Source organism: Kryptolebias marmoratus, linkage group LG18, assembly GCF_001649575.2.
Source record: "Kryptolebias marmoratus isolate JLee-2015 linkage group LG18, ASM164957v2, whole genome shotgun sequence".
Lineage (NCBI taxonomy): Eukaryota > Metazoa > Chordata > Actinopteri > Cyprinodontiformes > Rivulidae > Kryptolebias > Kryptolebias marmoratus.
The window spans coordinates 11,217,681-11,240,209 of record NC_051447.1 but is presented as its reverse complement, the minus strand read 5'-3'; the positions used below and the strand labels follow the sequence as shown (position 1 = coordinate 11,240,209).

The following is a 22,529-nucleotide window of genomic DNA, read 5'->3' as shown; positions in this document are numbered from 1 at the left end:
TTTAGCCTGCATAAAGAGACATTCCTCTGCAGCCTCTCCCCCCTCCCATGTGTCTGTGTGTGTGAGCTGCGGGTGGACCCAGGCTGAAAGGCCTCAGGCTGCTTCCTCATGACATCACATGGTTGCAGAATGACTTGAGCGTTCGTCTGTGAGGCAGGATTTCCTAAAGTGTAAAAAAAACAGCCAGTGCTCTGATACTGAGCGCCAAGGAAGGCTTGGAGCTATTGTGCGCAAAGCTTAAAAAAGGTGAGACCTTTTCCGTATTTGTGTTTGATCCTGTCTGGTTCTCTGCAAATTGAACTAATTTATTTTTTAGAGGCGTTTATTTGGCTCGATGAGTGCAAGTCTACTTATTGTGTTGCCTTTTAGTAGAGTTTGCAACACATTTGTTGTAGAATTTATAACTAAATAGATTGCATTTACACTTCACAGATCAGACAGGATTTTTTAACATGTAAATGTTTCAAACGGCTTTTAGAGAGCAGAGGTGCTACGTCTTATTTTCAGAGAATCTGCACTAAAGTTTCAGGCATTATGCTGTCATGTGTTCCTTAGCGTGAAGCATTAAGATAATCTTTGTGTTTATGCTCTGTTGTGTTCCTTATCCCTGCCGTATTAGACAAAGAAAGTTATGTTCATGCCCAATTTCAAAAAAGTTGGGAAAATGGGAAAAAACACTGCAATAATTTTCAAATTTCACAAAAGACTATTTTGTACACAATGGAGCTTAATAAATATAACAAATGTTTAAATGAAGAAACTTGTCCTGTTCCTGTCTGATGGAGGATTCTAGCTGTCCAACAGTCCTGGGTTGTCTGTGCTGGATTTGTGTATATTTTCTAAAACCTGTATATACGTTTTTGCACTAATTGTGCCTTTCCAGAGGTGTAATGTGCTCGTGCCGTAGCCTCCTGACTACCAGGAGTTTTTCCTTTTAAATTACCTCATCTTTTTAAGATCGCAAAGCCCCACTCCTTCACATTTGGTATCGTTAAAATGCCCAGAATGTCCTCTGTGGATAGCAAAAAAAGTTAATATGGTAGTAAGCAGTGGGTGGGGGATAATCAAGTTTACAAATGTCCTACAGAGGGGAGGAATTTGAACTACTGGTAGTCAGAAGGATTGCAGTCGTGAGAAGTTTGTTAGTTTTGCATCACTGTTTACAAAACCAAATTTTGATTTTTTTTTTTACCACTTTTCTCAATGCCTAATAGAAAGCATTAGAGATGACTTCTGTTTTTGTGTTTTTCTCTCTTCATATAGGAACGTCCTGCCAGTTCTGAACGTGTTTATCAGCTAATCTCACCCTCAAGCGCTGCTTTTTATCTCTACCTTCATGGCGACTCTAAAGGCCCCAAAGGGTTGGATTGAGAGCGAGTGAAGAGGTTTTTTTTTTTTTAATGTATGTGTATATATATATTAGAAGTGCTACTGTTTGCACACAGAGAACAGGTGCTCGAGGGTTCCTTTAAAGCGTGCCAGGCATGGAGGAAGAGGAGGGCAGGGCGAACGGTTTTGGACCGACCCCGGAGAGGCTCGGCTCGGACTGGGGTCACGTCACTCTGCTGGACAAGACCAAGGAGTTCTTTCGGACCTGTGACGTGGAGGGGAAAGGCTTCATCAGCCACACCGACATGAGGGTTAGAGATGATGGCTGTGTGTGTGCTTGGTTTCACACTTTGAGTATGTCAGGGCTCGAAATGAGGATTAATAATTAATCCACTACCTGAAAATTACAGTGAACAAAAGAGTCAAGATTTTTGGTGAATTTGTCACATAAAATTCTACTTGATACCTGCTAAAGCATTCCCATTTGAAATAGTTCTGAAAAAAGCCAGGAGAGTCTGTGAATACATTAACAATCTGTTAAAAAAGAACAATAGCTTATGCCTCCATGCTTTTTCTTCTGTTAGACATTAATCACAGTGAATAACAAGCAGGAAACACTAAGTGTCACCGTTCTTTCTCCACGCCGGACCCCCACCCCCTTGTTTTATTGTATCAAACAAAGCTCCTTGCCCTCTCAGTGCACCTGAACACCCTAACAAGTGCTCGGCGAGTACCGCAGATGAAAGCGTTCATGAGCATAATTCGGCTCACCGGCACTCATAACATCATTTCACAGGCAGGAACAATAGACAGAAGCCACTTTAACGCGTTAAGCATGTCTGAGCTGCGTCGGCAGCTAATTGGGCCTGAATCCTTCGGAGCTTCATGCTTTCATTACTATTGCATGTGTTAAAGAGTTTCTACGAAAAACTGCTATAGGGTGACAGATGAAACAGCCACTAATGAGTGCAAGCTATTTTAAAAGACGGAAGAACAGAGAGGCAGATGTCACAGATGAAAAGCTGTTTAGGCGGCTTCTGATCGCACCAGCCTACATTCAGAGTTCACAATTTAAGGCATTTTATTGTCTCGTCTGCTAATATTGTTCTCCTGACAGAGGCTCCACAGAGAGCTGCCTCTGTCTGCTGCAGAGCTGGAGGATGTGTTTGACTCCTTGGATACAGACCGTGCTGGTTACCTTACACTGGAGGCATTTTCTTCTAGATTCAGTAAGTTTTTTTTTTGCCATCAAAACTTAAATTTTGTTTAAGTTTTTTTTTTTTTTTTTTTTTCTTCCAAACACCTTTCGGTTTAATCAAACCCAGAGCAGATGAGTGTAAATTGAGGCACCAAGCCGACACAGAGCTGTGAAATTTATCTCTGATAGTTCTTTTCTATGGAAAATATGCAGAACAATCCATTGGTTTTCCATTCGAAGCATGGAATTGCCTAAAACAATAATTTTCGAAAAAGGGCCACACTGACTGTAAGGGAAAATTACGAGAAAACAATGGATCAAATGTAATCGCGAAACAAAACCGTGTGAACTGTGAAGCCGCTGAGTTGCAGGAGATTTTGCAGATAAATTACTTTTTGGCATGTTTGTTGAAACTCTCATTATGTGATAGTGATGCTGAAGCCAACCTGTGAAAAGTCGGGTTACTCTGGCTTCACTAGCTGCTGCTGATTTGATTTGAAAGAGACAAATGAAAATAATATCAATCCAATAACCATCAGCCTTTTCTTCTTTTATAAAAAGGAAACTTGTCAGAACTCATTGACATATAAAAAATCTCCAATTTTCCAACTTCAGAATTTAAGGGTCAATTTTTCTTTCAATTATGGCTAAAGTAAGGCATTTTGTTTGCAAACTTTTCATTATGTTAGTCCAGCAGAGCCTAAAATTATCACCTATCGCTGACAATATGCATCTAATCCTGTTTGCTTCAGTTCAATTCATAAATGTAGCACAAAAAGTAAGGAAGTTTGTGTTTAGTCGAATATTCTTTGTTTTAACAATAGGTCTTGGCAATAAATTTCATACCATTTGTAAGCCTGTTTATTTCCCCTTTAAATGGTGCCACACCTGTTGAGCAGCAGAGCTGAGTATGCGGGTTGTAGGAAACACTTTCCAAACCGTCTCGGTTGATGCCAAACAGCTGATTCTACCAGTGACACTTTGCTTTGAGCTTCTGGTTCTCCCTGTGAGCAACCAGTGGCAATCCATTATCGCTTCAGTCTAGGACTGAAATCTATCCTCCAAGATGACAACGACTGCCTCCACTGCTCCACCAGCTCCAAGCTGGTGAGCAGCATGAGGAGGAGGTTCCAGGCTGTTGTGGCTGGATATGATTCTTCCACCTGTTATTGAGGCTGACTTTTTGTTAAATGAATAAATTGTTAAATTGTCAATATGTCCTGTTTCTTCAAATTTAAATCATGCAATTCAATAAACTGCACCAAACAAGAGTCAATAACAGAGTAAGTTGTTTGGCACTGGCAGAAAAGACTTGGCAAGTTTTTCTTGGTAGCAGCCCACAGACTCAGCTCTGCTGCTCAACGCCCAAAATAGTTTTTAATACAAATGTGCCACCATTTGGGGGAAATAAACAGCCTTTTCCAACAATATAAGCTTGATTGCCATGAAGTATTGTTACAACAAAGAAATAATCAACCAAATTGAAATCTCTTCCTTGTTTGAGGTCCCCTTATTCTCAGGTAACCTGCTGCAGTGCAGATAAACAAAAACAATGCTGCTGCTGCCACCTATAATTTTATTTGTGCTTCTGCCTGGTTTGGTGTTTTTTTAGGGCAGTTTCTTCACGGTCGAAGAATCTCTATAACTGAAGACCAAAATCAGACCCCGGAGCCAGTCTTCAAGGCAAAGGAAGCTCTTTACCAAAGCCAGTGGGAAGCTAAGCTGTCAGAGGTGGAAGATGAGGAAGAGAGACACTTCAGTATGCTGCTGGACAGTCTGGGGGGCAGTGATGTGTTTGAGGAGTGAGTTAACTCCCGTAAAAATCATCTTCCTATGCCCAGATCTTTTCGTGCAGGGTTGCCGTTCTTAATGAACCTCATCACGCTCTGATTAATTCGGCAAATCCGCCCGTTTTACGTCTCATTCTCTTCCCTTTCACCCAGTCCGGGCGAGGTGCGCAGCCTCTGGGCCCAGCTCAGGAGAGACGAGCCTCACCTCCTGTCCAACTTTGAGGAATTTCTGGCCAGAGTGACTCACCAGATTAAAGAGGCCCACCAAGAGAAGAAGGAGATGGAGAGTGCCCTGCAGAGGTAGCACAGCTGAAAGTTAACACACGGCTAAAATAAACTAAAACAACATAACATAAGCTGGCGCTTTAGTTTTAAAACAATCTATTTTTTCACTTTTGTTATGGGAAATAAACTGGTAGGAGTATGATGGTAGGGGGAGGTGGGTGGAGAATAGAAGCTTAAAACACAACGTGATCAAGAAGTAGCCGCGAACTTGGCTCCCAAACGTAAAACATTGGCGCATAACACTGGCTTTGGGTGTATTAGTCTTAAAGTTTCATGCTGGATGCACAGTCTGGGACTGTTTGTGTGGATTTAACAGGAATTCATCGCAAAACAATCCCTACCTTCCTATCAAATTACCTCGAATCTGGACTCACACACTGATTTATAACAATTTCTTCTGCTGTGGAGACGCAGTCATCTCTTTAAACACACGCAAAAAAGCAAAACAGTGAATAACATATTCCGTATACTTACTGATTCACTTTCCTGATATGCAGAACCACCTTCTGTGTTTGGTGATTAGTGAGATTATGTCAAATTGCAGGTATATTTTCAAACAAAACAAGCATCAGCAGGTTATGGAATTTCCCATGGCACTACATGCTCCTGTGTAGCTTTTCTCTTTTTTATGTTTTGCTAATTAGCTGTTTAGGTCTTTCACTGAATGGTTGTAAATCCAAACATACAGCTCTGGTATGAAAAGGGTTCCCTGCTGCTGTTTGGTTTGCATGTTTGTTCAGTTATTTCTAATGACTTCATAGAATTTAGAGGGAGTAATATGTCTTTAAGCTGAGTCTAGACAAGGACAGTTGTGTGTTTTATGGAGTTATTAATAATGATTGCTTCTCCTCGCAACAGGAAGGCTGCAACACACCACAGCGAGATTCGTCATTTGTACGAAGAGATGGAGGCGCAGATTAAAAACGAGAAAGACAGACTTCTGCTGCAGGTGCAAAGAGCACCCATCACATCTGCAGCTGTTTTAGAGGAAGAACGACTGAGGAAATATGATTAAATATGAATATTTTTGACCAGATGCCTTTATTTTGACTTGTGAAATGAAAGAAAGTTTTTCTTGGTATTTAAAATGAAACATTGAAACAGCTGACTTTAAGATAGCTGTTAATGTGGAGACTGGTCTGAAATAGAAATTACACAAGTTAAACCCTCTCACACACTCTGTTTGAGCACATATACTGGATTACTGTTCAGGAGTTCAGTTATGTCTGTCATAATTAAGGTTAATGTCCTGGACAGAATTAAAGAACAGTTCTCTGTGGATTTACCTTTTTAAAGACTGCAGGTGCCCGGTTAGAATGAAGTCTGGGGAAAATTTGAGGTTAAGAGCAAATTTTTCTTAAGGAAAACTAACCATCCTGCATTGTTTAACATGATTGTTGTTATTCTCTTCTCAGTGCTTTGTATTGTTGTTAATTAGTATGTCTGTTTTGGAGGGGGGTCTTTAACCTCAATCATGTGTGTCTTTTTACCCTGGGACCTTAAAGTTTTTCTCTCCTGGCCTGGTAGGACTCGGAGCGCCTTCAGCTGCGCAGTCAGGACCTGGAGCACCAACTGTTGTCAAAGGAAAGCGAGCTGGAAAAGCTCTTTCAGAAACAAAAACGGGTGAGACGATAGTTTAGAATAAAAAAAAAAATATTCAATTTGAAGAGATATTGTTTTAAATATACACATTTATGTATAGTCCTGTATTTATTTATTTATTTTGTAGGCATTAGTTAAAGAGGACGTATGATTTTCTTTTTAGTGACACGTATGAAGGTTATGTACCTTTGTACATTTCCTGCAGCAGGAAGCCCTTTAAGCTGTTAAAAACTACTATACGTTTGTGGCAGTTAGAGCTCCAGTGCCATGAGCTGAGCAGTGAGAAGCAGGAGAGCCACGTGGAGAACGTCAAGCTGAAAATGACCAACGACGAGCTGTCCAGAGCGCTGGAGAGCAGCAGCCAGGAGCTCACACTGGCCCAGGAGCAGCTGGCTGTGCTGCAGGAGCAGGCCGCCCGGCTGCAGGAGGAGAAAGAAATGTGGGTAAACACTCTTTATGCAGACTGAAGATGATGTTCTGCAATTCCCAGCTCTGTTGGAGATATAAACCTTGTTGTAACCTTGTCTAAAAAGCCCAGAAATGATGTTTTCATGTGTGTTTTTACTTGTAATTTCTCTAAAATGATAGATGTTTGCTTCTGTTACAGGGACATGTACAGAGTAACTGAAAGACTGCAGAGGGAGAAGCAGAGTCTCATGAAACAGCTTGACCTCCTCAGGTAAGATGAGGACGTTTTAGTTTTGATAGCCACGGTTCAGTCATTACCCTTGCCTGATTCTTTCCAGAGAAATGAACAAACATCTGAAGGATGAGCGAGACATCTGCTGCAGCGTGGTAAGGAAAGTCCCCTGCATGCGTTTAACCTTCTTAACTGAGTGATTTAAAATAAAGCTGTCTAACATTTTGTCTTTGTTTAAACAAGCCTCAGTCGTCACTCAGACAGAAGCAGAAGCAGAGGGCAAGCCTCGCTGATTTGTCTGACCCCAGCCATCCAGCAAAAAGGTACTTTATTTACCCCCTCGTTATTCTTCTTTTTTATTCTTCTTTTTTAACAGAACTCACCCGTCAGATTGTTTCCTGTGTGACAAAGAATCCTGATGTCAGTATCATGTTGAAAGGGAGGAATAACAGAGGATATCTGATTCTAAACACTGACAGAAATCAACCAAATTAGCATTTTAACTTAACCAAGATGAAAATCTGAAACGTTTAAGGACTTTGGTCTCAGCTGGTTTATCTCAGTTAAGTGAATTGATCCAGTATATCCTCTGTTTGTCCTTTGTCCCCAAAGAGCCCCACTGCTGGTGGACGGGTCCTTCCAGTCTCTGGAGGCCTTGCCCATCGAGCACCTTCAAATCGTCTTTGTTGCTTCCTCCTCCTGCAGTGACGATGACACCCCCACTGCTACCCCGTCTAAAGCTGCCAGCTGTCAGAAGCGGCCCTCAGCGAAGAAGAGCTCAAACTTAACAAATGGTAACGTCAGTCCCGCTCAGCCCAAAGTGCCCGACGTGAAGGCAAAGACCAGAAGGCCGTCAGGCAAAACGGGCGCAACCAAAGAGAGGACAGAGAAAACAGAAACTGGGGGGGAGGTGGAGGTGGGGGTAGAGGAGGAGGTCCTGGATGTGCCTGCAGACGGGTGGCCCCTGCGACGAGTCATCTCCATAGAGGAGGACCACCTGCCACACCTGCTTCAAGGTGGACCCCAGCCTTTAACTCGCCAGCTCAGTGAGGAGGAAGTGCTGAGTGACAATGAATCTAGTCTTGTAAAAGCTACAGGTGTCGCTGTAACTCCTCCCTCCAGACTCGCCACAGAGGCCACCGAAGCTCCTTCTGCAAAGAAATCCCACTTTACCCGAAAGAAGAAGACACCGGTGTCTTCAAGAGCACGACCTTTTGGGAAGGAGACCCAGCAGGTAAATTCATAACCTTAAACCAAGAGTTTTTCCATTTTCTTTCTTTTTGATCAACTTTCATCCTTTTTTCAGAAAACCAAAGAGCGAGAGCTGTTTGTCCCTGACCGTCTGTTTAAGGTGGTCCTGGTCGGGAACTCCAGCGTCGGGAAAACGTCCCTGCTGCGCTCCTTCTGTGAGGGCCGTTTCCACCCGTCCACAACTGCTACCGTGGGTGAGAGGAGCAAAACAAACGTCCGTGTCTGCGTGCGCAAATTTCGAACGTTTAAACGTCAAATGTGCGCTTTTGGGGAAGCTGTGAAGAAAGATCAGAGGGTGGATTAGCATCACGTGAAAAGGCTGGCGAAGTCACGTTGCCTGGCACACATTGTTCAGCAGATTAAGTCACTCTCCTTGCTTTTATTTCTTAAGTCTCACTTGTTTCCCTGCTTTTACCCTCACTTTCAACCCCTAGTAACCGGTCATTCATATACAGTTTATTATCCTTTAAATGTATAAAAAAGAATAAAACCTAATGAAATGTCCAAATCAGGTATTGACTACAGCGTGAAGACGTTAACTCTGGACAACATGCAGGTAGCCATGCAGCTCTGGGACACTGCAGGTCAAGAAAGGTGAGTGTTTTTCACCTTTCAGCTGGTTTTTATGTATCAAATTAGCAGAAAAGGGAGATTATTAAATGCTATATATTCAGGGACAAACTATGTAAAAAGTCACATATTTTTACATGATTTTCACAAACCCGAGTAAATATTGAGTGTTCTGTTATGTATTTTATAATTACTTAAACGATTATATAAATCAAAGCTCAAGGTGCAGTGTTTTTATTATTAGAAACACATGAATTATTCATATAAAGTAGGTTCCTGTGTTAAAATTTCCCCCTCTTGTCATTTATTTAAACCATGCCTGAAAACATTACTGATTACTGCAGCTTTGCCATAAAGGTGAAAGACCTTATTTGCTTGTTTTAAATTAGATTTATTGTTATGTAAATGCATGAATCTTAATGTATTCCTGATCATTTTCTTTCTTTTGAATGTAATTCGTTCATTTAATGAGTTCCCCTATATCTGTAAAGCCCACATAAGTGGTGGTTATCGTACGACCTTGCTGTTTCTGCAGGTACCGCAGCATCACCAAACAGTTCTTTCGTAAGGCTGACGGTGTGGTGGTGATGTACGACGTCACAGTGAAGGGGAGCTTCAAGGCGGTGCGACCCTGGCTCCTCAACGTCCAGGTGAAAAGGCTTTTAACGACACTGAATATTACGATTTTTTTATTTACTTATCGACAGCTCATCTTTCGTTCTTATTTCCCCTTTCAGCTCGTAGCCACATGTTTATTTTTTATCTACACTTCTCTTTTCTGTTGCTGCTTGATCGTAGTCCAAAAATAAGAATTTCTTAGAACTCAAAGAAAAAAAATTAGTCTTTTTATAACAGGATCTACAAACTAAAAGCGTAGGTGTGTTTGATTTATGCCTCTGTGGCACCGCCTGAGGACATTACGTCATCAAGAATTAAAACACTGCTTATGACATGGTGTTTTTTACATTACATACTGGCTTTCAAAGGCACGTATCTGCAAGTCTGTCAATCTAAATTTCTGTCTCTTATAAGTGATTTTCAGTTTGACAGAAGTACTACTGTGCTGTTAATTTTCTCACAGGAAGCAGCAGGCGAAGGGATACCCATTCTCCTGCTGGGCAACAAGATGGACATGGAAGGAGAGAGGGAGGTGTCATGTAAAGATGCGAAGCAGCTAGCTTTTGTAAGTCCAATGACAACATCTGGATCAAATATTCAGGAAGTTTTATTTGCTGTAACAGACGCAGGCCAGTTTCTTATCATCTTTATGAAATATAGACGTCGCTGATCGAGTTCCTTCCGCTTTTTATTGCTCAGAAACAACACTGTTGACAGTTCTGCGAACCTGACTCATGTTCGTGTGCATACCCTGTGCAGGAAAATAAAGTGATGTTCTTCGAGGTCAGCGCCTTCACCGGCGAGAACGTGACAGAGGCCCTGACACACCTGGCCAGGTGCAGTCTCACATCGGTGTCGGGAAAGAGAAATGCCGTCCCACTGCACACTGAGCATCAGATGCGATAAGTTTGGCGGTTCTGACAGAGTGGACTCACGCAGCCTTCTCTCCTGTTTTCGCAGCGTGTTAAAGGCGCAGGAGGACACGGTAAGAGACACGACAGTCATCCTCAGCGCTCGGCCCATTAAGAAGAAGGCCTGCTGCAAGTGAAACCACACTGCCTAACAACAACAAAATTATATTTCAGTAGAAGTGAAGCAGTATACTCAGTTCACTGCATTTTAACCAGTTTGTGACAGTTAAACCTCAGCTGAAACACCTCACCCCAAATAAAACCACAAATATATTGTAGCTTCTTCATACCTTTTAGGTTTCAAATCCCAATTTTCCTGTCTGTTTGGTAGGGAAATATATTGTATGTTATGTAGTATAAATAGCATTTTCAAACAATGATAGAAAGAAAATTCAGAGTTGATTTTTGTGACGTTTTATTCATCCTCACATTCATCTGTTTTAGTGTCTTTTTGTTCTGTTCATCCATCTCCACAAAGAAGTTGCTTTACATAGTTTTTGCATCTGTTGAGACATTTTCCTGCCTTGTTCTAGTGCCAGAGCACATTTGTTCTGAATCATCAGGTAAAGAAATCAATGACACCTTTGCATTTTGCTGAACTCATTAAATCAAACGTGTTTCACAAGCGATTATGAAAAATAAAATATAAGTTGTTTTATTTTAACAACAATACAGTAAACCATCAAATTATCTCTTTTTATTGCACTGTTTGCAAACAAATCCACTCTCTTGGTTTATAAATCATGCCTTTGGTTTGAGAAGCTGCCCTGATGGGCTTTATTAGTGCCTTCATGGTGCGTTCAAAGACACCTCTTAAAAAAATCTGTTCTTAAAAGACTGACAGTTAGTTCAAGCAAACAAGTTTTCTACATCATGCTTTTGCCTCTTATATCCTTCTTTAGGCATGGTTTGTAAACAAAGAGAGCTGATTAGTTTTATTAGCAGCTGATTTGAGGCAGACTTCATATTTAACAATTCACAACAAGCAAAACCATTCAGTGACTTTCAACATCGCACAGATCAGTGGTTTCCAGATATAAGAACTCAGTGGTTTTTGTTGAACACTCAAAGTAAATCCCAAGAATCCATACCAAAGGGAAAAAAAAGAAAAATCTCAAGTTCTCGTAGGACGTTACATTCAGTCATGTGCTCCAGGCGACCATGTGATGGCACTATAGCTGTGAATTACGTGCTTGTTCTGATCACATCACTGTGTTGGCTTGAACGCAGCCCGTCAGATGCGTCAGTCTGCCCTCCCTGACCAGCTGGAGTGCGTGCTGAAGAACCTTTTGCCCTCCTCCTCTGCGCTTGCGTCCACGTGGGCCGAGGGCAGGTCCGCACCAGCGCTTCTGTTTGTCCCTAACGCATTTTGTAGTCGTGGGAAATGGCAGCTTCGCACAGTTGTCCTTTAAAGTCTAGCTCGAGGGTGAACTCCAGGTCACGCTGCGAAAGGTGAAATGAGAAAAAGGTCTGCTTTGAATGAAAATGCTCAATTAAAATAAACGACAAAAAAAAAGTGAATAAAATGAAAACGGCAAAGCAGCTTGTCTGACCCTTTCAAACAAAGTCAGCGAACAAACGTTTCGAGTCATTTATTCACAAGATGTACAATTAGACAAATCAGAAAAGTTAGTTTGTGGATATGTAAAGTAAACCAGTTGTTAAAAATTGAAATCTTACTATTAAGCACCTCCTTTTGATGACTTACATTAATTAGTTTTTTAAAATATTTTAAGTAGAAAATATTGTTTAAATGAATTTGCAGCCTTTGGTTTTTACTTAAACGTGTGTTGTTTTGCAGAAAGTGACCAAAAATAAACGACTAAAATTCCAAACAGAGGAATGAGAATTTTCCCAAACATTAATTCTATCTTCATGAGCAAAAAACTGATCACTAATTTAGTTTTTTTTTATAATGTCTCCCCATTTGAACTTAATTAAGGATGTGAGTGACCTCAGCGCTGGTTAAACTGAAACGTTTTGAGTCTTACCACATTCTTCTCATTGGGTCTAACAGCGATGCTCCCAAAGATCTCTTCTCCCTTCTTGACAGTTAGGTAGTCTTCTAAATAAAATACAGTTTGCTTCCAATGTGTACTGGGAGCATCTGGAGCTGAAGACGGGACGGGACGAGACAAGAGAGGGACAAAAAAAAGAGATAAAGAGCAATGAGGCAAAGCAATAAAAACAACACGGAAGATTGTGAAATTCAAAGATTTCTAGATCAGTTGGGAGGAGCTATCACCTGCCTTGGGGTTGGGAACGTGGCGGAAATTGAAAGCGTCTGAGCCGCGCTCACCCAGTGGGAGAAACACGAAGGCAGAGAGGAGAGAACTCTGCCTCAGCCCCAACAGACACAGCCAAACATAGAACCTCCTCTACATCGTGTTATGTAAGCAGTGGATGGATGAATTTATTAAAAAAAATAGGCTTGCATAACAGCGTGGTGAAAACACCAGTTTTACTTGTGTAACATCGGCAGAGTGTAGCCAGGGCCGAAAGTGGTGAAGTAATAATTTCTAATATTTAATGGTTCGACGTTTTGCTGCGGGGTGGTTCAGAATGTGAACATACCAGTCAGCAGACATCTAAAGTTTTATATTCCATTGCACTAGTTTCTGGTATCAAGAATTCGTTTTTTTAAATTAGTAAGGCTGTTATAACTTCCTGAAATGCCATTAAATCTGAAGGATACTCTATCTATTAGATACTACATTTCCCCTTTTTATTCTTTAAAAAAAAAGATGAAGTTTGGTGATTCTTCAGTCTGCCTGTCCCCTCATCTGGTGACTTATAGGATGAAGTGTGCTTGCCTCTGTAAGTCATTTATTTTTATTGCATGAGAGTAAAGTTAAGTTGTCTCTAGGAAAAATATCAATATCTGCGCTGATAAAGTAGTATGTGGAGCTCCAAACTGTTTCTTTCTCTCAAGTGTGTGAGAATGAATATTTCTTTGGTAAAAATACACACCGAGAAGGATGGGTTTTTTTTGTTGTTGTTGTTTTCTTCTCATCACTTTTTTAAAATTTTGCAAGCAATAGTGAAAACTGTAGTGTGTCCTATATGAACAAGGGGATTCAGTAAAGCAGAAAGGGTTCTGTTTCAGGGTGATGAGCTGTATTCTCTCCACGCTGCCCGAGCGTCTGCTTCGGTCATTTCTGATCTGTGTTTTTACTCTGCTGCGCACACGACGCCGTCACTCCAGAGAAAAGTACCCCCTCCCCCTACCCCCGTCGTGTAATGCAACATCTGCTCCGGGGGGGGTCACAGCTCCTAATGCGGTTGCAGAAAGGAACATGCTCGGTGGAGCTCCCGTCACCGCTGACAGTGACCAGCATCACCCCGAACAGACTCAGCATGGAGCCGAGGATGAGGTTTTTTTCTCATGGAGGGGTAGACACACGAAGACTAAAGAAACAGAAGCTGAAGGACAGATGATGAAAAAGCTGCTGAGACAGAACATAAAGGCCTTCCACCTACAGTAACGTGTTAGCGCACAGCTAATAACTTGTTCGTGACGGTTCAGCTTTGATCCCGACAAGCAGCTCTCATCAAGTCAACCCATCCTGCAAGCTGAAGGGACGGAAGTTTGGCTGTGTGAATGTTAAGCTGCAGTTTTTGTAGGCCGGGCCTTACCAGTGGAGAAGCCAGTCTTCTTGTGACATTTAGTGAACTCTATGTTGAAATATGTGACCAGTGCGTGGACGTAATCGTTACGCTGGATCTGCAGACAGAAGGCTGAGGTAAAAGACAGGTCCTCTGGCTTCACAGTGTAGATATCCACCTCCTTAAGAAGAAAAAAAAAAAGCGAAAAGTTGTATTTTATCATCACTTCTCAAGAGACGTCTGCTCGAAACTTGAATAGCAACTCCAGTGCGTATAACTTGTCACCACTACTCTCTCGCTCTCTCGCTCTCACACATGCAGCACATGTAGACGCCAGAGCCGCTTCGTTATTCACCACGATTTATGTGCATGTGTGAGTGTGTGTGAAAGCCCACAGGTTGAATCATGACTGGCAAGCCGAGCCGGCTCGCAGTACACATTCTGTGTGGGTGTCTTCCCTTGAGTCTTCTGGGAAGCGAGAGGTGTGTGTGTGTGTGTGTGTGTGTGTGTGTTGAATCAAGCACTGCCTTGTGGATAGAGATGTGTTTGACTTTTTGCTCCTCGCTGGCCATCTCAGTAGGTCCAAAACAGACGAAGAGCAGAGATTTGTCTGTTTTACATGTCTGAAGCTACGGGCAGATTTCTTTTTTTTCTTTTTTTTTTAACACTGCAACCTGTACATTCTGGCCAGCCGTGAGGTGTCGGCGTGACAGATTGTGATTTAACACCTCTGTCCTCTCCACTCTCCAGTGATAGCAGGCCCGTATAGAGCAAAATGGAGGAGGTGAGAAAAAAAATATTGATGGGAGTGACTTTGTCATTTAAGCATGCGAGGAATGACTGACAGGATACATTAAGACGAGCTGAGATGACAGGCAGCTGGGGGGAATGAGCCCTGATTTATACGTACGTGTGAAAGGAGGCACGGAGGCAAGTGGTCGTCATCTAACCGGTAACCGAAACCCATTTGAACACAAAATGAAGACCTGCAGTCATTAAGAACCTGCTTCATTCCCAGTGGTGACTCAGTGCCTGCTCTTGTGTGACATTTCACCATCACACACAGAAAGAGAAGAAGTGAGACCTCCCTATTGGCTGAGATTAGTGAGGCTTGACTCTGTTTTAATCAGAGAATGTGCCAGAGGAGGAAGAAGTGAAAAAAAACAAAAAAAAAAAACCATGAACAATCCAGTAGAAAGTGAGAATTAAGATTGGAAATGATAAGAAAGAAGCAAAGAACACAACAAATGACTTTACTGGATAGTCCAAATTGGAAGAGAGATAATAAAAAGCAGGGAAAAAAAGGGTGGACAAACAAAAAGAAAGCTATCGCCTCTCTGGATGCTCTCATCCTCTGTTCATTTGTGAGATGAAAGACGAGTCATTGTTGTATCCTCGAGCATGGAAACGGAGCGGCAGTCTATTACAGCTCGCCAGAAACCTCTATTATGTTCAGGAAAATGGCCTCGGCTGACGGCGGATGTTCAGGGGCGCTGCGAGTGACAGCTGTCTGTGACTTTTGAGAACTCGTGTATGCGGAAGATTAAAGCCCGGGTGTGTGTGACTTTTTTTTTTTTTTTTCAATTGTGATTCCCGAGTTCTTGGAAAACGAACAAGCTCACACGCTCACGAGAGGGAAAGTACATACAAACGAACCTTGAGGAGGCAGGCGTTAGTCACCACCTGCTTGGGGTCGACCACGTCCACCAGAGGCTCTTTGATGGCCACGTTGCGAATGCAGCTCATGTCGAAGCCGTATACATTTTCCCACCCTGTGCGCACAAACACACAACATCTTACACACACAGTATTGGGAGTCTCTTTTTTTTGTCTTGTTTTTTACATCGTGGCTGCAGCTCTCCAGGTCCCTGCCAGGCATTCAGCACAAAAAAAGGGCGGTGAAACAGCTTTTTTAAAAAAAGAAATACATTTAACCTTGCCAGGAAGAACAATCCCTCACTCACACTGTCTTTCCTTTCTATTCAGGCCCTGTGTGGAAGAGAAGACAAGTGTTCCTGAAAATAAACTCCAGCCTCCTCCAGTTTGTCTGGCAGCCGTTTTTATATTCGAATTTGGACTGAAAACGCACCAAAGAACCTTTTTTTCCCTCCCCCATTCCCTCTGTCCCTCCACTCCACTTTGTTTTGTCATGGGGCCAAACGCCAAATGTATGATGGAGGAATGCGCCACCAACGCAGAGGCGCTAAAAATAAGAACCCGGAGGTTTTTGGGCAACTCTTCCAGGATTTGTCCGGAAGAATGTACTTTTATGTTTATGTTTTAGACGCGATAAAACTGAAAAGGCCACCTGCAGTGGAAGGGGAGCTCAGTGGGAGTTATTGAGTAATTCAGTGTCGATACTAGACAGAGCGGCGCCTTTTAATATCGGTGCTTTGATGCGGATCACAGGGTTTAGCCCGGCCCCCCCCAGCTGCGACAGCTATGTGAACACACGCAGCGAGTTGAAAGTGGCGAACTGTAGGATATTAAAAAAAATAATTTACCTGGCATTTTCATCTGTAGGCTGGAACTAATACAGTTAGGCGACTGTAAATTTATATATGAATAAAATTAACACATTTAATGTTATTTGTATCCATAACAAGGCTTTTACGCAACATGTGTAGGGTTGTGAGGTTAGCTCAGTATCTGTAAAACTGACTGAGGTACAGCCAATGTTGTGTTTTGAAAGGTAAGCTGGTGGTGGGGGCCATCTTGGCTTGGACTGAAATTATTCACTTGTCCACCGGTTCATGTGATATTTTGCTAACATAACAGACAAATGAACACACACACAGGTACAGCTACTGATGGGACTCAAACCCCATATTTCTGGATGAAAGTTTTCCGTCTTTGGCATCCTTTTGTTTTGCTTAATAGTACCTCGGATCTTTTGAACATGAAGACAGTAATTCTTTCACACTGGAGAAAAAACAATTAGTTAATCAAACATCACTTTGACTCAGGCAAAAGAGCCTCCTTGCTTTATATGTGTATATATATATATATATATAATTTTTTTTTTTTTTTTTTTTCGAGCTAAAAACTGAACTAAGAAGACAAAAGTGGTTGAAGGGTTTAAGACTTGAGGCATCAGAAGGAATGGGGAAACTAATCCTGATGACACCCAATGCGTGCAATTTATTCCCCCAGGTTTGTCACAGATAAGCACATATCCCCGTCAGCTGCTTCTTGTTTTTTTTTTTTTTTTGTTAGCTTCAGTATCAAAGCACTGGGTATGAAAAAGATAGACGTCTGGCCAAAAGCGCAGACATGCAAGTCAATATGTACTTTTTGGTAGAAACAGGGTGCTTAAGTCATTTTAACAACATGGTAAAATCTGTTTTTAGCTCGTTGTTATCTTGATAACGTTTGAGCTGATTGTTTTGCGCGGCGGCGAGGGGGATTTTCAGAGTGGAACACGTTGTGCTTTTGTATCGGTGTTTCTAAAGCTTGACAATAGAATGAAGAGGAGCGCAGAGACCAGTTTTATTCAGACCACTTCAATTACAATATTCTAAAAGGTTAGGATTTTTTTTTCCCTTAAATGTGACTAAAAATACCGCCTACATAAGCTTTAGTAACCACTGATCTGATAGCTAATGAAGATGTGACATTCTTGACCATGTTGTCCTCATTTTCGCCACCTTCCATAGACTAGTTAACAGTTGCTCAGGTGTTATTGCTTGCCACCCAAGGTGAAGGCAACAGTGCTTTTGCCTGTGTCTGTGTGTTTCTTTGTCTGTCTGTTAGCAAAATATCTTATGACCCAAAGGCCAGATTTAAATGAAACCTTTAGGAAGTAATAGCTGGATTTACATGTACAACCGATTAACTTTTGGAATCATTCCGTTTCAAAATGGCCGCCACAGCTAATTGACATTAGCCAGCACAGAAGTGGTTGTAAGTCAGTCAATTTTACAAATGTTGAGCTAAATGTTGGTGTGGTGATAGCTGAGAGTCATCTTCAGTCATCTTCATGCGATCATGCGAGATCGTGCTAATGTCGTTTACAACGTTTGACAAAAAAGGCTACAACTCTGTTATTTCTTATCATAAGACGATCTAAGTTTACCAGCATGATAAGCAGCAGGTGATATGCATTCCTTCAAGGAATTCTAGGCTGTTAGTTTATAATAAAGAAGTTGCATGACTTTTTAGCTCTTTCATCATGCTCAAGTTCAAGTAAAGTCAGGTTTTTCACTTCCTGACTTAGTCTGTGTCGTGGCTATTTAGGTTAGAAGGAAAACAGAAGCTGAGGAGAAAAGCAACAAGTCATCAATAATTACTCACAGTGAATCTTAAAGTCTTTATACTGCCTGTCTTCGATGGCGACCACGTACAGAGCCGCTCTGTCAGGGAACATCAAACCTCCGGGTTTCTGAACACAAGAAAGACTTGAGATATCCATTGCACAGACACAAAGACCATCCATCATTTTTATTGTTCGCACACCTGGCATGTAATCTAGGATCACGTGTGCTGAGTTTAAAGCCCTCTGGCAGAGAGTGAGGTTAGAAACCAGATCGTTCATGCGTAACCTTAGCATCTGGGCGCCAGACGCAAGCAAGCAGCTACACGGCCAAACTGTCTCCTTCGTCACCGTCTCTCGTCTTTTAAAAGTCTGTGGCTTTATTTGTCCATTCAGCCAGACACACACACACATGTTAAACTCAGCACCGAGCAGAGCCATCGTACCAGCCACTTGTCCCTGGCGAAGATGACCGTGTTGAGCATGGACTCGTAGAAGAGACAGTAACCCATCCACTCCGAGATGATAATGTCCACCTTCTCCACAGGGAGCTCCACCTCCTCCACCTTGCCCTTGAAGATGGTAATGACTGCGAGAAATGAAACAGCGGGCAGCAAATTGCTTCAAAGCTTTCTAATTCCAATAATGCAAATTGGGCAGAGATTCACACTGTTTTTCATGGCTTTTAAGTGTTGTAGATGAGTACAGCTTGTATCGATTTACATCTTCCAATCTTCTGATCCCTTTGACCCGAGATAAAAATAACAAGGAGACAGATTTGATAAAGACGTGAGAAATGCAGGTTACAAAATCTACTCTCTGTTGCCAGCCCACCATCTGTCTTGCTCAGGGTGGCATAACAATGGAAATAAGCCCCACTGGGGGGGGGGGATGCTGATTGATGCCAAAGATTATGGTTATTTGACAACAGAGATGAGCTGCCAGTTAACCATCAGAGCTGTGACTAACACTGTCAAGTGTGACCGTAATGATGGATATATGCAGATTTTCCATGCTCCTCCTAACCCCGATGTCACTGCACGGCTCTACATTCAGACAAATGGATATATAGAACTAGAAAATGAACAATCACCTTCAACTCACCATTGTGTAGGTGATTGGACTTGATTATCTTCTCGGAATATTCAGATATGCTTGAGCATTCAATCTGCGGGAACAAGGACACGTTGGGTTAAAAAGTTTGTCAAGTTGCTAAATATTTCTTCAAATATTTACACCACCTAGGGGTATAAATACTCAACAGAGGTGTGAACCGTTAATAGTTGTACTGACTACATGAACAAAGTCACCTTGAATCTTAAATGTTTGCAGCCACTTCGCCGTTAACTTTGGCAGTGGTATATTAATATGAATCAAACTGGAAGACGCTGACAAAAATTTGTGACTTTTAGTCCGTATCTGATGTAGGACTGTCTAAAACACTGTCCTTTGATAAGATTCTTGCAAATACAATGTTTGCATGTATGTTTGTCTATTTAAAAAAAAAAATTGTGTTCATTTAGACATACTTGCCAGTTACCCTTTAGATTTTACTATGAAATCTACGCTTTTTTTTATTTATTCACAGATCTTTTGTCGAGTCCAAAACAAATGACCCAAGAAGTTTATTATCCTGATTTGTATTGTAGTATTAGTTCAAAGCATCTGTTTCGTGAAGTGAAGGTGCGTGTACTGGCCTCACCCCAAACACGTGTTTGGCACCGGCGTTGGCAGCGAACATGGACAGGATCCCCGTGCCACTGCCAACATCGAGAACGATTTTATCTTTAAACACATGCTTGTTGTGGTACATGGCATTCCGGTACGTCAGCGTCCGCACCTCATCTTTCAGCATCTCCTGCGTTGAAGATACAAGTTCACAGCGTGCACAAATTACAATCGGACACAAAGAAGCACAAAGTCACACAAATGCATTTGCAAAACTGCATGTAAGCACATTATTATTTTTTTCTTAGTAATGAGGTAGAAAAGGCAGAAATTAGGCCAATGATAGTGACAATGGCAGAGCTTCTTGAAATAGACAGGAGTACCACACAAAGCCTTTGGGGACTGCTGGATATCCATCTCCCTGAGCCCATTCACAGATCCTACTTTCCTTCTTTTAGCTTTGAACTCTTTAATGAGGACACACACTCTTTGTCTGCAAGCAGACAGAAAAGCTGACCCACATGCTAAATAGGGACACTATTTATAAAAGGTCTATATGTCCCCAAACTTGTCCACCATCTTTTCTTCACTTATCAAGGTCATTAGTTAGGCTGTAGCCTCAGCAGCTTACTGCAGATGACTGCAAGAGACAGACAGAGATACTTTTCACTCATGAGGTGCTGATAATGGACTATTACTCACCCTCTGGGGGTTTTGGTGCTATCTGGTAATAAAAGAAAAGCTTCATTTTTTGTTAGCTGAAAACAGAGTTTTCAGTCAGTCTCTCCTAAAGAACAGTTTTTTAAAAAGTGCCTTGTAGATTTATGTTGGTAGCTGATTTTATTTGATAGACTAAAATAATCTATCTTGTTGCATTGAGGTTTCATGTAACAGATTTAAGTAACTACATGGATCTTTGTGATTGAAATCAAAGCCTATCCTTTTTGCAGAAGTCATGGTGTGGTTTCTGACATACCCTGCTGTTAGGAGAGTCACATTAAAAGGACCGAAGCTCCTTGGCAGAGTTGACAGGAATTATTTGGTGTCATTCTTCTACTCTAATCATACCAAGCCTCCTGCTGTCAGCCTGGTCTGCCTACCTCGTGGATGCCAAAGTGGGCATAAGAGTCAAAGTAGTAGTCCCTTGATGTCATTTCCTCCGGGCTGACGAATTTGGCAATCTTGCCTCGTCCAGGACAGGTGGCCAGCGCTGCTACATGAGGCGCGTGAGGGACGCAGGGCACATGATGGGTTGTAGGCACTGGTTTCGGCAGCGGGGAGGGCTGAGCAGACTGGGAGAGGGGTGACATGACAGGCTGTTGCCGCTGAGAAACAGGAATGAGAGTGGAAAAGGTTCAGATTTAGGCAACATGCATAAACTGCAGGACTGAATGAGTCTTTTTTTCCTCTCTCTATCAAAAAGAACTAAATGTAAGTCATTTGGGAAGCATATAAGCTGTAAAAATGCCATGCAGCCTTATAGTACAGATCTGAGACGCGCTGCTAATACACACTGAGGGGGAAACCAGTAAAAGATGCAAGTTCCGGTTCAGCACCACGGACAGCGAACATAGCAGCTCGTCCAAAGCGTTCCATGCATCATCACCTGAACACAAAGTGCTTCCTGGCTAAACATCATCTCCACCCTTCCTAGTCGTTCCCAAGAACACGAGGCTGCTCGTGTACTTGCAGGACTCAGCCGTAACATCTGGAGGACACCGGCAAAGGCACACAGCTTTCACAACACGGCACTCTTAATGCGAGGAATGAAGAAACATGCAGTAGCAGAAGTCAAACTGTGCGGTCACCGTTAAAAAAGCAAGACCGCGAATCTCCCGGACGCCCTAGAGCCGGCCACAGGACACCCACAAGGTCCCCCCGAGCTGTCCGCTTCCGCCATCTTCCGCCGCAGCAGCAAACAACGCGACGAATGCCTGAGTCCCATGAGAGCCGGCGAGATTTAGGCTCCGAACTCTCCGAAGTGGTCCGAAGGCGAGAAAAAATTTAAAAAAAGAAAGAAAAGAGACGTGTCAAAAACGACACGAAGTCCCGGGACGTGTGGCTGCTGGGCTCGTAGAGGTGGAAGTCATAACGGAAATTAAATAAGAAAATGCATTACGGCCCAAAAAGAAGAATAAAAAAGTTGTGAAGTTGTGATATGAATTCGCGCACGCGAGCTGAAATGTCGGCTCGTGTCGGTCGGTGCGGGTTGATTCAGTGGGAGGACTCGGTCGAGCCTGGAGGGTTGGAGGGTTGAAGGTTTGAAGCCAGCGGCAGAGTTGCTGCTCCAACAGATGAAAAGAGAATCCAGAAACTAACTCTTACACCTCCTTTTTACTTCCACTTCCTCAGCGCGCGAGAACTAAACGAAAAAGAAGAAGAAGAAGAAAAAAAAAAATGGAAGAAAAAGTCGCTCGCTCCGTTTTTCCACCTCCTCTCCCTGATGGAAATCCTGTTGGAGTGTCTCTGAAGGAAACCTGGGAAAAAAAATGGATCGCGAGTCTGCAACACCTGCAGCTGAGAAGAAGTAGAAGAAGAAGCGATGCGTCCTCGTGCCAGACTTTCCCACAGAAACTGAGCCCACGCGCGTTCTCGGGAAACCGTGGTTCTGTGCGGCTCCTTTCTGAGGCTACAGTCAGAAGAAGTCCAGCATGGTTCACCTTGTTAGCCCCCCGTTGACTGAACATGTTTAAATAAAAGCACAGGCTGTTAAAGGCCTCGCATTCCTTGAAGGGATGCCTGTCGCCCGCCACCTTTCATGCCAGAGTTATAAACTGAGACCACCTTATGTTGAGCAGTTATATATCAA

General features: G+C 42.4%; 2 protein-coding genes across 3 annotated transcripts; one reads left to right on the top strand and one right to left on the bottom strand.

The window, feature by feature from the left end:
- Positions 1-91: 91 nt before the first annotated feature.
- On the top strand, positions 92-14,023 carry cracr2ab (calcium release activated channel regulator 2Ab). Of its 2 annotated transcripts, none has more exons than XM_025005639.2 (18): positions 92-246; positions 1,264-1,640; positions 2,447-2,558; positions 4,140-4,329; positions 4,471-4,617; positions 5,461-5,551; positions 6,130-6,225; positions 6,456-6,643; positions 6,812-6,883; positions 6,951-6,999; positions 7,088-7,167; positions 7,550-8,078; positions 8,151-8,289; positions 8,608-8,689; positions 9,201-9,315; positions 9,747-9,848; positions 10,043-10,119; positions 10,244-14,023. In XM_025005639.2, the coding sequence occupies exons 2-18, from the start codon at positions 1,485-1,487 to the stop codon at positions 10,329-10,331; spliced, it is 2,313 nt and encodes a 770-aa protein (XP_024861407.1). In that variant the 5' UTR covers positions 92-246; positions 1,264-1,484; the 3' UTR covers positions 10,332-14,023. The 2 variants fall into 2 exon arrangements, with proteins under 2 accessions (XP_024861407.1, XP_017270335.1); XM_017414846.3 differs by having other exon boundaries at positions 7,457-8,078.
- prmt8b (protein arginine methyltransferase 8b) lies at positions 11,518-22,407 on the bottom strand. Its single transcript, XM_037981201.1, has 10 exons — positions 21,579-22,407; positions 20,821-21,045; positions 19,755-19,910; positions 19,157-19,220; positions 18,499-18,641; positions 18,094-18,181; positions 15,457-15,572; positions 13,831-13,981; positions 12,186-12,307; positions 11,518-11,637 (listed from the first exon to the last, which is right to left on the bottom strand). Exons 1-10 carry the CDS (start codon positions 21,663-21,665, stop codon positions 11,554-11,556), a joined length of 1,236 nt encoding a protein of 411 aa, XP_037837129.1. The 5' UTR covers positions 21,666-22,407; the 3' UTR covers positions 11,518-11,553.
- Between the last annotated feature and the right edge of the window lie 122 nt (positions 22,408-22,529).

Excerpts from the sequence above, each read along its gene's own strand:
- prmt8b (XM_037981201.1), bottom strand. The coding sequence starts at position 21,665 with ATGGGACTCAGGCATTCGTCGCGTTGTTTGCTGCTGCGGCGGAAGATG. Across the intron at positions 21,046-21,578 it reads GGGGACCTTGTGGGTGTCCT|CGGCAACAGCCTGTCATGTC; the intron begins GTGGCCGGCTCT and ends CCTGTTTCTCAG. Across the intron at positions 12,308-13,830 it reads GAAGACTGGCTTCTCCACTG|CTCCAGATGCTCCCAGTACA; the intron begins GTAAGGCCCGGC and ends TCCCGTCTTCAG.
- cracr2ab (XM_017414846.3), top strand. The coding sequence starts at position 1,485 with ATGGAGGAAGAGGAGGGCAGGGCGAACGGTTTTGGACCGACCCCGGAG. Across the intron at positions 4,330-4,470 it reads GGCAGTGATGTGTTTGAGGA|TCCGGGCGAGGTGCGCAGCC; the intron begins GTGAGTTAACTC and ends CCTTTCACCCAG. Across the intron at positions 8,079-8,150 it reads TTGGGAAGGAGACCCAGCAG|AAAACCAAAGAGCGAGAGCT; the intron begins GTAAATTCATAA and ends TCCTTTTTTCAG.